Source organism: Medicago truncatula, chromosome 4, assembly GCF_003473485.1.
Source record: "Medicago truncatula cultivar Jemalong A17 chromosome 4, MtrunA17r5.0-ANR, whole genome shotgun sequence".
NCBI classification, from domain to species: Eukaryota; Viridiplantae; Streptophyta; class Magnoliopsida; order Fabales; family Fabaceae; genus Medicago; species Medicago truncatula.
Window position 1 is genome coordinate 15,173,274 of NC_053045.1, and position 14,191 is coordinate 15,187,464.

Sequence of the window (14,191 nt, forward strand, 5' to 3'; positions counted from 1 at the left end):
TGTTTTAGCAAGTCAGTGCATTTCTCTTCCGTCGAAGAGGAAAGTGGTGCGGAGTTTTTATCTACTAAGCAGCTGAAGCAACTGGAACGCGACGGTATCTTGATGTTTTCGTTAATGGCTACTTTATCTACTGAGAATCAAGCAGTGATTGATAGGTTACCGGTGGTGTGTGAATTTCCTGAAGTTTTTCCAGATGAGATTCCTGATGTGCCTCCAGAGAGAGAAGTTGAGTTTTCTATTGATCTTGTTCCTGGAACGAAGCCGGTCTCGATGGCACCTTATCGTATGTCTGCTTCCGAGTTATCTGAGTTGAAGAAACAGTTGGAGGACTTGCTTGAGAAGAAGTTTGTTAGACCAAGTGTTTCACCTTGGGGAGCGCCGGTTTTGTTAGTAAAGAAGAAAGATGGTAGTATGCGGTTATGTATTGATTATCGGCAGTTGAACAAGGTAACTATCAAGAATAGGTATCCACTTCCGAGAATTGATGATTTGATGGATCAGTTAGTGGGTGCACGTGTTTTTAGCAAGATTGATTTAAGGTCAGGTTATCACCAGATTAAAGTAAAGGATGAAGATATGCAGAAGACAGCTTTCAGAACGCGTTATGGTCACTATGAATATAAAGTTATGCCTTTTGGTGTTACCAATGCACCTGGAGTGTTTATGGAGTATATGAATCGCATCTTCCATGCATTTTTGGATCGGTTTGTGGTTGTGTTTATCGACGATATTTTGATTTACTCCAAGACTGAAGAAGAACATGCTGAGCATCTGAAGATTGTTTTGCAAGTGTTGAAAGAGAAGAAGTTTTATGCTAAATTGTCTAAGTGTGAATTCTGGTTGAAAGAAGTGAGTTTTCTAGGCCATGTTATTTCTGGTGATGGTATTGCAGTGGATCCGTCTAAAGTTGAAGCAGTATCACAGTGGGAGACTCCTAAGTCAGTTACTGAGATTAGAAGTTTCCTGGGTTTAGCTGGTTACTATAGAAGGTTTATTGAAGGTTTTTCTAAGTTAGCTCTTCCGCTAACGCAGTTGACTTGTAAAGGTAAAACTTTTGTGTGGGATGTCCATTGTGAGAACAGTTTCAGTGAATTGAAGAAGCGTTTGACGACTGCTCCAGTGTTAATTTTTCCGAAGTCAGATGAACCTTTTGTGGTATATTGTGATGCGTCCAAGTTGGGTTTAGGAGGTGTACTTATGCAAGAAGGTAAAGTGGTAGCTTATGCTTCAAGACAGTTGAGAATTCATGAGAAGAATTATCCTACGCATGATCTCGAGTTAGCGGTCGTAGTCTTTGTATTGAAGATATGGATACATTCCTTGTATGGTTCGAGATTTGAGGTGTTTAGTGATCACAAGAGTTTGAAGTATTTGTTCGATCAGAAGGAATTGAATATGAGACAGCGAAGATGGCTTGAATTGTTGAAAGATTATGACTTTGGTTTGAATTATCATTCAGGTAAAGCTAATGTTGTTGCAGATGCCTTGAGTAGGAAGATATTGCATATGTCCGCTATGATGGTCAGAGAGTTCGAATTTCTTGAACAGTTTAGAGATATGAGTTTGGTTTGCGAATGGTCACCTCAGAGTGTGAAATTGGGTATGCTGAAGATTGATAGTGAATTCCTGAAAAGTATCAAGGGAGCACAGAAAGTTGATGTAAAGTTTGTGGACTTGTTGGTTGCTAGAGATCAGACTGAAGACAGTGATTTTAAAATCGATGACCAAGGTGTGTTGAGATTCCGAGGAAGAATTTGTATCCCAGACAATAAAGAGTTTAAGAAGATGATTCTTGAAGAGAGTCATAGAAGTAGCTTGAGTATTCATCCGGGAGCTACGAAGATGTATCATGATTTGAAGAAGATTTTCTGGTGGTCTGGTTTGAAACGAGATGTGGCACAGTTTGTGTATTCCTGTTTAGTTTGTCAGAAGTCGAAAGTTGAGCATCAGAAACCTGCTGGAATGATGGTACCTTTAGATGTGCCAGAATGGAAATGGGATAGTATATCCATGGATTTTGTGACGAGTTTGCCAAATACTCCTAGAGGGAACGACGCAATTTGGGTTATTGTTGATAGATTGACGAAGTCGGCTCATTTTCTACCGATTAATATTAGTTTCCCTGTTGCCCAGTTGGCAGAGATTTATATCAAGGAGATCGTGAGGTTGCATGGTGTTCCTTCGAGCATTGTATCAGATAGAGATCCAAGATTTACTTCTAGATTTTGGAAAAGTTTGCAAGAGGCTTTGGGTTCGAAGTTGAGGTTGAGTTCGGCATATCATCCGCAGACAGATGGTTAGTCGGAGAGGACAATTCAGTCGCTAGAAGATTTGTTGAGAATTTGTGTTCTTGAGCAAGGAGGAACTTGGGATAGTCATCTTCCGTTGATCGAGTTCACATACAATAATAGTTATCATGCTAGTATTGGAATGGCACCTTTCGAGGCTTTATATGGTCGGAGATGCAGAACTCCGTTGTGCTGGTTTGAGTCAGGTGAAAGAGTGGTCTTAGGACCAGAGATTGTTCAGCAGACTACTGAGAAAGTTCGGATGATCCAAGAGAAAATGAAGGCGTCGCAGAATCGACAAAAGAGTTATCATGATAAGCGTAGAAAAGATCTTGAGTTTCAAGAAGGAGACCACGTGTTTTTGAGAGTCACTCCTATGACCGGTGTAGGACGTGCTTTGAAGTCAAAGAAGTTGACCCGAAGTTCATTGGTCCGTATCAGATATTGGAAAGAGTTGGAACGGTGGCTTACCGAGTGGGTTTACCGCCGCATCTTTCGAATTTGCACAACGTTTTCCATGTGTCGCAACTTCGAAAGTATGTTCCGGATCCATCTCATGTAATCCAAAGTGACGATGTGCAAGTTAGAGACAACCTTACGGTAGAGACTTTACCGGTGAGGATTGATGATCGTAAAGTGAAGACGTTGAGAGGCAAGGAGATACCTCTCGTGAGAGTCGTTTGGACGGGAGCGACTGGTGAAAGCTTGACGTGGGAGCTTGAGAGTAAGATGCTGGAGTCTTATCCAGAGTTGTTTGCTTGAGGTAAATTTTCGAGGACGAAAATCTTTTAAGTGGGGGAGAGTTGTAACGCCCACTTCGCTTAATCGTTTATTTAATCGAGTTTAGGTGATTATATTATAATTATATAATATATGCATGATTTTGGTATGTTTTGATGATTTATGATGATTTGATCGATGACGTGATAAGTTATGAGTTTTGGAAGATTTGATAAGGATATGAGAATTATTTTATTGTTAAATAAAATAAAGATTTGAAAATAATATAAAATATTTAGTTGAGTGATGTTTTGATATTTTAGATAGTTTTGGGGGAGAAAGTGAGATAAGATAAGTAATTAAGAAGAGGTATATAAAGGTTAGACCTAGTTTTAGAAAAACATTGTACGTACGACTGTTTTGGAGAAAAAGGAGAAAAAGCCAAGTTTAGAGAAACCAAGGAAGAGTGCTGCGATTTTCTTCATACAAGGTAAGGGTGAGACTAATAATTCAATAACGTTGATTGCTGTAATTCTAAAGATTAATTGACAAAGTTAGGATTGATTTAGAAAAGTTTTGGAATTAGGTCAAAACCCTAAAAATTGATGATCAAACGGTAAAACTTGTTTAGATTGATGTAGAAACCGTCCTTTAAACTTAGAAATTGTTTAGGATGGATTATGGGATCAAAATTAGGCTTTGAACCATGTTTTTTGATGGATTTGCGAGAAAACCCGTAGTCTGCCCGTGCTTCTGTTCATCGCTCGCCACGGCGAGGGATGACCTTCATCGCTCGCCACGCGAGCCCTTTCCCTTCGCCTCGCGAGTTGTTTGGTGCAACTCGCCATGGCGAGCAACCCTTCCTCGCCTCGCGAGCTTAGGCAGAGAGCATGTCATGTTTCGTGATTCGACCTTTTTAGTTGGACTTTGAGTGCCTTTGAGTGCCTGAACATACCTAGCATTGATTAGGAATGAATGTAAGATCAGAGGGAACCCAGAACAAGTTTATTTTGGGAGTTGAGTGGTACTCGCCATGGCAAGTAAGAACTCTCGCCTCGCGAGCACAGCCAGGATGCAGTTGCTTGTGTGTTGGTGCGATATGTGTCGCACGTGTTGATCTAGAGTGAACCCCTAACTAGTAATAAGACCTAATGATGACGTTTAATGCAGTCTGTAGAGTTGTTTAAGTTATGTTGATATTAATTGGACATGAACTAATGTATTGTATATTCATGCAAGATATGAAAACTTGATAATGATGCAATTTATGTGCTATTGATATAATGATATCATCTCGTTTATGTGACCTGTTTATGCTGCTTCCGTTATTTAACTAAGTGCATAAGTATATGATGAAGTTAGCTCCAAATTATTGGATGCATGTTGATATGTTGATTACGATGTTTTGTTCATAAGTGTCCATGCATAGCATCTCATTGAGCTTAGTCCTCGCCACGAATATTAGGAGCTTTGTCCTCCGCACGATTAAAGTATATTAATACTTATGATGACGATTGGTACCACATGCATATAAGGAGTCTAAGAGCATTGTCGCATTGTCATGATTAAGATGCCTTGTTGATGATGATTGATTACGTGATTATGTGATAAGTGGTTATCGAGTATGTTATGTTGTTCATGATAATTGGATATATGATTATGTTATAACTGTTTAGCAATTATGCAATGTTATTTAAGGAATGATTATGATGTTAATTTATGATTCGCAATTACATTGATTATGAAATCTCACCCTTCTGCTTGAAAATGTTGCCCTTCGTATGGGTAACTTGCAGGTGATCGTGCTTAGTGTGCAGTTTGCTTTCGTGAGTTGGCCTTGCCTTCACTGTGTCGTCTAGGTCGCTCTGATACGTAACGGGATGGGGTTATATGATATAACATGCTTCATTCTTTTACGTGAACTGCTATGATAATTTCTGTTTTGATTAACTCTTTTGAGATACTTTATTGGGGCCTGCGTGCCAAACTGATTTATGGTTTATGAACTAATATTCCGCTGCTATGTTAAGATATTATGTGGAAGTTAAATTATTATTTAACTGTTTTTGGATTACGTTTTTATGTGATATCCCGTTTATGGTTTTTACTCTGATAAATGTTTAAGAAATTTGTATATTGGGAAAACGGGGTGTTACAATTGGTATCAGAGCAGGTCGGTCGGTCCGGTCAATTAGAGAGTCGTGTCGAGTCTTAGTAATATGTATATTACTATCTTATGTTGTTGTTGTTGTTGTTGTTGTTGTTGCTACTTTTGTAGAATATCAGGAATGGCTGGAAGAAACGATGGTCGTCGTATGGGTACCGTAACAACAATGGTCGTCGTATCCTCTCAAAAAAGCTTGACAAAGCCATTTCTAATATGAGTTGGCGTCTTGCTTTCCCCGAGGCCTTCATTGAGATCTTATGCAGACTCCACTCTGACCATAATCCTATCCTTCTCCGCTTTGGTGGTCTTCCCTTAGCTATAGGGCCCCGTCCTTTCCGTTTTGAGGCGGCTTGGATTGATCATGAGGATTATTATGATCTTGTTACTACAGCCTGGAACTCTTCTAACCACAATCCTACTACAGCCTTAAAAAATGTCAGGGAGAGTTCTATCATTTTCAATCAAGAGGTTTTCGGCAACATTTTTAAAAGAAAGCGTCAAGTTGAGAAAAGGCTCAAAGGTGTTCAGCAATACTTTAACCGTGTTGATTCCCTTCATCATGCCCTTCTAGAAAAAGATCTTCAAAGGGAGTATAACGACATCCTCTTCCAAGAAGAAATGCACCGGTATCAAAAATCTAGGGAGCAATGGGTTAAATTTGGGGACAAGAACAATGCTTTCTTTCATGCCCAAACCATCATCAGAAGAAAAAGAAACAAAATTCATAGGCTTCAGCTCCCAAATGGTATCTGGTCCACTGATAGCTCAACTCTCCAAGAAAAGGCTCAACGATTCTTCAAAAACCTTTTTTGCAGCAACCGACACAATAACAACAACCTTACCCTAGAAGGTACCCACCCAACCATTGATGTTCAAGATATAACTTCTTTAACCAACCCAATCACTAAGGCAGAGGTAACCGCAGCTCTGAACTCTATGAAACCTTACAAATCCTCTGGCCCAGATGGTTTTCAATGCATTTTCTTCAAACAATATTGGCATATAGTGGGTGAAGACATTTTCCAATTGGTCAAAACAGCCTTCGAAACATGTTATTTTGACCCTGCTCTCTCTGACACTCTAATAGCTCTCATCCTTAAGGTTTATCCTCCTTCCAACTACAAAGATTTTAGACCTATTAGCCTTTGCAACATGTTTACAAGATCATCACCAAAGTTCTTGTCCTTCGCCTCAGGCCTATCCTAGATACTATCATTGGCCCCTACCTGAGCAGTTTTCTGCCAAGTAGATGTACTTCTGATAATGCTGTTGTTTTACAGGAAATCATTCACCATATGAGGAGATCAAAGAAGAAAAAGGGGCAGGTGGCATTTAAGCTTGACCTTGAGAAAGCCTTTGATAATGTAAGCTGGACCTTCCTTCAATCATGCCTTCAAGATTTTGGCTTTCCAGATATTACAATTAAGCTTATCATGCATTGTGTCACCTCTTCCACTCTCTCTATTCTTTGGAATGGGAACAAGATGCATCCTTTTAAGCCTTCCCATGGCCTCAGACAAGGAGATCCTCCCTCGCCTTACCTTTTCATCATTTGTATGGAAAAACTTTCCATTGCCATCAACAATGATGTCCAATAAGGAGCTTGGGAACCAATCCACATTTCTAATAATGGGCCTCAGATATCTCATTTACTCTTTGCTGATGATGTCCTCCTCTTCACTAAGGCAAAAAATTCTCAACTTAGATTCATTTCTGACTTGTTTGATCCCTTCAGTCTAGCATCCGGTTTGAAAATTAATTTGTCAAAGTCTAGAGTTGATTATTCAGCAGGTACTCCTCAAACTAAGATCAATAGGCTCACTTCTATCTCGGGTATTAGGAGCACTACCTCTCTTGACAAGTATTTGAGTTTTCCTATTCTCAAAAGGCGGGCCAAGCGAAGTGATTTCTTGTATATCATTGAAAAAATGCAAAGTAGACTTGCTTCTTGGAAAAACAAATTGCTTAATAAGCCTGGCAGGTTAACTCTAGCATCATCTGTTCTCTCAGCTATTCCATCTTACTATATGCAGATAACCTGGCTCCCTCAGAATATATGTGACTCCATTGACCAAACAACTAGAAACTTTATTTGGAGAGACTCTAATAACAAAGGTATTCATCTGGTTGGTTGGAACAAAATTGCTCGTCCTAAGCACCTAGGAGGACTTGGTATCAGACCAGCTAGGGAAGCTAACATTAGTCTTCTTGGAAAGTTTGTTTGGGAATTGGTCCAATCTTCAAATAAGCTTTGGGTTAATCTCCTATCTGACTGATATGTTTCCGGTCCGCGCATCCTCCTTGCTACTACCCACAATATTGCCTCAGCCACCTGGTCCTCTATCATCAAAGCTAAAGAGATTATTAAAGATGGTTTCTTTTGGCGCGCAGGATCCGGTAGTTCTTCCTTTTGGTCTTGCCCTTGGAGCTCCTTTGGTTACTTAGGGCCTTTTGTACCCTATATTGACATTCATGACATTCAGTTAACGGTTAAAGACGTCATCTCCTCCACTAGCCCTCACACTCAGATTCTCTACACTCAACTTCCTCCCATAGTGTCTGAAACCATCAATAACACCCACTTTAAATCCAATGCTTCCCTTGAAGACGCTTTCATTTGGACAAACAACAAAAATGGTACCTACGCTACTAAAAGTGGGTATCTTTGGCTGCTATTCCGAATGCACCCGGTAACTCTTTCTAATTCTACCCTCTCTTGGTCTTGGATTTGGAAATTAAAGCTCCCAGAAAAATCAAATTTTTAGTTTGGTTGGCTTGCCACAATTTTGTGCCCACCATCTCCTTACTTAATCATAGAAACATTGCTCCGACTGCTACTTGTTCAAGGTGTAATCTTCATGTTGAGACTTTTCTTCATTGTGTGCGTGATTGTCATTACTCAACAAACATTTGGCAGCATTCAGGATTTAATGACCCAGATTTCTTCTCTAACTTGATCGATCATGATTGGCTTAAAGATGGTTTGATGGGTCCTCAGTGTTTTTTGTTTGCGGCTTGTCTTTGGTGGGCTTGGCGTCACCGAAATAACATGTGTCTTAGTAATGAAACTTAGTCCACTCATCATCTCTCTTTCAACATTCAGAGCATGGTTGAGAACTTCAAAGTTTGCTTCAAACCAATATCAAATGATACTTTGGACATCAGATTCATTAAGTGGAACAATAATAACTTCTCTAGTGTCATCCTTAATGTTGATGGTAGCTGCCTTGGTTCCCCTATTAGAGCTGGCTTTGGTGGTGTCTTAAGGAATTATGCTAGTTTTTACCTTTCAGGATTTTCAGGTTATATTCATAATTCCTCTGATATTCTCCAAGTTGAGTTACTTGCCATTTACCAGGGCCTCTTGCTAGCCAAATCGATGAACATTGATGCGATTGTTTGCTACTCTTATTCCTTACATGGTATAAATCTCATAAAAGGTCTTCCTATGAAATACCATGTTCATGTTGTGTTGATTCAAGACATAAAAGACTTACTAGAGCAATGTGCAGATTTTATGGTCAAGCCAATGTGCAGATTTTATGGTCAAGCCAATGTGCAGATTTTAGGGGTTCACACCATTCGGGAAGGAAACCAATGTGCAGATTTTATGGTCAAGCTTGGATCTTTATCGAATGTGGACCTCCTCATCCATCCTTCTCCTCCGGATGATATTATGAGTCTTCTCAAGAACGACGCAGCTGGAACTTTTTTCCCAAGGAATTAGTTCTTTGTTCTTTTTTCTTTCTGTTTTCCTCCTTTTCTCTCTTGTTTAGCTTTGTAACCAAAAAAAAAATATAAACAACAGTGAATCCCAAATTGTGTTCTCAAAGGAAACAAAAAAACACTGATTCTAGATGAATCTCACAGAAAACGAAAAAACAATGACAATGAGGTAAATCTCAAACAAGAACATAATTGAGAATATTAGGATTTTCAATCCTGAAGAAAACACTGCAAAATTAAACTGAAGAAATCATACTGGTTTGTGAAGAGGGAGAAGCTGATGGATATGTGCGTTGAGAGGTTTGGATCTCGTTTTCTTCGGCTTTAGAGTGTGGCGGCGATGACGAATCAACACAAACTTGATATTAATCTCAGAAGCATCTCCGCTGTTGTTGTTGCAAATGTTTCAAAATAGAATTTGTTATGAATAGAATTAATCAACACAAACTTGATATTAAGTCGTCGGCATGGTGGAGTTTGTGTGTTGTAGATGGTGGTGAGAGAGATCTGTTTTGGGTTTAGAGAGAGAACGGAGAAGAGGACAATGAAAGAGAAAATGGTGAAATATCTAAAATATCCCTGCCACATAAGTGGTATAGAAAAAAGGTGGTCTACCGATCTTTTCCCATTATGAATTTATGATGATTATTAAAAAAAAAATTAGCATAGTACTCTCTCCATTGACCCAGTTGGATTGGTTGGATTATGTTGGTATGAGATTTTAGAGTATGCGTCTCTGTTAAAATTTAACTTTGATTCTCTTATGCTAATTTAAGTGAGTTAGTTAGATTGGTTTCTTCAACAAAAAGTACTCTTTATCTCAAATTATAAATCATTTTAAAAAACATTTTTATCTTAAATTATAAATATTTCTATAATATAACATTAATATTCATTTTTTCTTTGAAAAAACATTAATATTAGTTTTTTATATTATTAATTAAAAATAATTTTGTAAAGTGTACTAATTAATACTTTTTCTTCACCATACAAAATCAGTTATTTTTTTTATTTGGGAAATATTAACTTGTGTCTTAAGGTACAAGTTAAAAGACTAAAGATATAGACATTTTATAGGAAATTGTGATTTTCATATTTTAAAAATTTCAAATCTTATCTTTTTAAGACAAAATTTATGTTTTAATTTTGTTTTTAGCTTCTTAACTTGAGTCTTAAATGCACAAGTTTGTATATGACCTTTCTTTCTTGTTTAATGTAAAATTCTTAGAGTCATTTTGTAATTTGAGACAAATGGTGTAGAAAATATAAAACATATATTTAAAAAAAAAAGTAAGATAAGGTGAAGTTAAAAAGCATGAAAGTATGGAGTGTGGCATGAAAGAAGCAAACATATAAAGGAGTGGCCATTCTTACGTCACAACCAAACTTTAGATTACTAGAGTCCCTTTCTTTATAAAACTTTAAGGATATTTTAGTTCAGGTGCTCTTTGTACTCTTGTATGGTACTATCTTTTTGCTACTTCAATTAAACTAAATAAATAAAGATAAAAATAAGTTAGGATTTGACTAGACTTTTTTAAACCGAATATGTACTCAAATAAAAAGATATATAACCTAAAAATTTAAAATACTGATACATGACTCGTTAAAAACATACATAGTTACTAGTTAGTTTTAAGTAACTATACATACTCCACATGCATAAAGGATTTTTCATGAGCATGTAATATACAGGGTATGAGTTTTTTTTAGCTCTCTGGTTCTTAAGAAAATGGCACTGGTAATCCGAAGTTTAGCAGATAGTTAAGTAAAATCCGGCCAAAAATTATTCTCACCACACATTATAACTTACATAGTTTATATTTATTTGAATAATTTGCTCTATGTGCATATAAGAGTTTTTTTTATAACTTTTTTAGTTGAATATAATTTATATTTAGGTAAATATATATTTTTTTAAATTGAACTTAATTTATGTAAATAAGTCTGATATGGACCTATGTCCAAATTTTATTTATTTTTGCAAGTTCCTCAAATGTACTTCTAGTTTCTTTTTTCAAGTAGGTGAAGCAAAAGAAAGACACCTATAAACAGTGTGATTTTAAGAACGGATGGTAGGGGAGATTACTCATCAAACCTGAATTGACAAGAGTGAGTGGAGTAAGTTAAGAATGCTTCTAGAATATATTTTTTGTACAAGAAAATATATATTTTATAAAGCAATATGAAGAATTACACAATTTTATTCAAATTAACATGAGTATGAATATTCTTTTTCCACTAGCAACACTCAACTAATTAGTCTTTATTCAAATTTATTTATTTTTTTACACAGTTTTAATTCGGATTTATTTATTTAATATGCAAACATAAAATAAATTATGCATAAAATAAAACTTCACACCATTGTAGCGTGAGTTAACTCACGTTGCCCCATGCATGTAACATGAGTTAACTCATGTCAATGTTAAACCCAGTGTGAGTTAACTCATGCTAGTTGGTCGATTGTTCATGCACCGGGAACACATTTTGGGTGTGTTTGATTTGCGAAACAATAAGTACTGGACAGAACAGAACAATATAGAACAGTACAACACAAAGCAGAACAGCACAGGACAAATTTTTTATGGCATTGAGTAATTTTTTGTTTTATACGATTTTTGGGAGACAAAATGTTATTTTGGTATTTTAGACAACTTGTACGTGGGACAAAAATATGAGTTTTTGTCCTGTCCCTTGCCTCCAGTTTGTCCTATACCTGAAACAATTTTACAAATCAAACACTGGACAATTAGAGTTGTTCTGTCCTGTCCTTTATTTTTTAGCAAATCAAACGCATTCAACCTTGATTTTATTGATTTTTTTTTTTTTTTTTTACAGTTTTTTGACTGCATTTAGTGCACATAAAACCTATGTTACCATCCCCCCCCCCCCCCCGATTTACCATTTCCTCACTCTCTCACCTTTATATTTTTTTGTTTTTAGCTTTTTGTTGGTAAAAAGAGGTCAATCAAGGGGTAAAATAAGGTCTATGGAGGGGTAAAAATCGGCAAATCAACTTGGGGCACAAAGAGCCCTTGGGTTAGAAGTAAATCTGCTTCTTTTTATCCAATTTTTTTTATCGTGGGTAAAAAGACTCTTTATGAAAATTGTTGTTGACACATCTTGTTAGGCTTAGAAACACAAGTAAAAGACGTAAATGCTCCTCGGTAGTTAAGTGCCGAGAAAAATGAAACTGGCTGCAGTTAACTACCGAGGAAAACCTCCGCAGTTAACTTTTGATGCGTGCTGAACATAAACAGAAGCAGAAACTCAGTTTTGAAGTTTCTTCTTTTCTTCAAATTCTCTCCAAATTCCATTTTCACGAATTGCAAGCCAATCATCCCCACATTATCCCAAGTAAGTACCATTAATCATTGCAATCTTAATGTTAGTTTGTTTAGGTTAAGTTTTTGAAATTTTTTGAGTAGTTTGCATGTGGTTAGGTTTTATGAATGAATTGACAATTTCATCATTGCATGTGTAGTTTATGAATTGATAAATGAATGTAGTTGTTGCCTATGTTGTTTAAATGATGTATAATAAAAATGTGGTTTTGAATGGTGCCAAATGAACACATTTTGAGTATGTTTTATACTTTGCACGCAAAGTGTTTGACAAAATGCCCAAATGAAAATTGTATTGATTATTGAGTTAGTTTAGGTTATGGAAATGATTGAAATGATGTTAATTATAGTTTGATAAAGAACTGATGCACACAAATTATCAGGATGTGAATGTTTATGTTTATGTTGAAATGATGATTATAATGATTATATTGAATGTTTATGTTTATGATTATGTTTATTGAAATGTGAAGGTTTAGTTTATATTATATTGAAATGATGCACACAAAGTACTTATTTTTTTTTTATTATGTTTATGTTTATTTTAGGTTTAATGTGAATGTTTATGTTTAGTCTAGGTTTAATGTGTTTGATTAGGTTATGGAAATGATGTTAATTTTTTGTGTAGATATGTCTGATCAGGACCGGATTGATCTATCTGAGATGATTGGTGGTAGGCGTGCTATGACACAAAGCCCTCGGAAGAAGAAGGAGAGGAGAAACACACATATTCCGAAGAGGGGAAAAGGTCAGAGGGGGGATGGTTCAGGGACTTCTCAGGCTACACAGTCTGCAGAGACAGGTTGTTGACCAATCACAGGTTGTTGACCAGTCCCTGGTGGAGTACCTGAATTATCAGGATCATATACCAGAGCAGCAACATATACCAGACGAGGATGACATTGCAGCAGCGGTTGCCCCAGAGGTGTTACCTGTGGAGCCTCCATTTTCTGGAGGACCGGAAAATATATCTCTGCTGCACTCTTATGCCAAGCATGTGGCATTGCCGCTTTGGTATAATTCAGATAACGTAAGCGTAATTTTTTTAATTTTTTTTCTTTATGTTTAATTATTTTCTTTATATGTGTGCTTGTTTAATTATTATATCAACTTTTATATGTGTTTTTGTTTAAGTCTTTTCTTTATGTTTAATTATTTTCTTTATTTCAACTTTTATTATTTTCTTTATGTTTAATTATGATTTAAATTGTTTTTGTTGTGTGTTTTTTAAGTTTTACATGTGTTATGTCTTAAATTAAAAATATGTGCGGCAATTTAAATTTGTGATTTTTATTTTTGCATTTGTTAAGTTTTATTTTGTTTAGTTAAATATTTACATTATTCGTGGGAGGGATGACACTGGCATATCTGTACGGTGAGTTAGCTGATGGCTGTTTGCCTGAAGACAGAGCTATTGGGGGAAGCGTGACACTGCTCACTGAAAGAAACTTATAAATGTGAACCTTAACTTTTACTTTTTTGTTATATTTTTCGTGCGTAATAGTTTATAAATTTGATTTGTTTGGTTTGTGCATACATGGTTTTTGGCGCATTTTCCTAAGTTTTATAGTGTTGATCCAAACACCGACTATGTTGAAAACTTTCCGGTTGCGGCGAGGTGGAAGCTTCATGAGGGTCATGGAGAGGGGGTGACATATCGCTCCTTGCTTGATCGTATTCAGTTTGATGACGTTACCAAGATGCCGTACGAAGAGCACAGGGAGATTCAGGGTTTTGAGGAGGTTTTCTGGTATTCAGGCTGGATTATGTGCGGTGTTCGTAGGGTATACCATCACTTGCCCGAGAGGGTTTTGAGGCGGTACAGATACGTCCAAACTGTCCCTAGTCATCCGACGGATGTTGTAGAGCTGCCACTACCTCAGATTGTGCAAGCATTTCTTGACTTCCGCACTCACACGCTTAAGGAGCCTGAATGGGGTGAG

At 36.8% G+C, this 14,191-nt stretch overlaps 2 protein-coding genes across 2 annotated transcripts; both read left to right on the plus strand.

The window, feature by feature from the left end:
• Nucleotides 1-432: 432 nt before the first annotated feature.
• LOC112420789 (uncharacterized) lies at nucleotides 433-7,451 on the plus strand (the record flags this gene model as incomplete). Its single annotated transcript, XM_039832652.1, has 4 exons — nucleotides 433-1,119; nucleotides 5,308-6,276; nucleotides 6,456-6,539; nucleotides 6,816-7,451. Coding segments are annotated over 4 exons (2,376 nt in total), but the record flags the coding sequence as incomplete, so codon positions are not given.
• Nucleotides 7,452-8,281: 830 nt separating this feature from the next.
• LOC112420791 (uncharacterized) lies at nucleotides 8,282-8,902 on the plus strand. Its single transcript, XM_024780483.1, has one exon. It carries the CDS (start codon nucleotides 8,282-8,284, stop codon nucleotides 8,900-8,902), a length of 621 nt encoding a protein of 206 aa, XP_024636251.1.
• The last annotated feature ends 5,289 nt before the right edge of the window (nucleotides 8,903-14,191 follow it).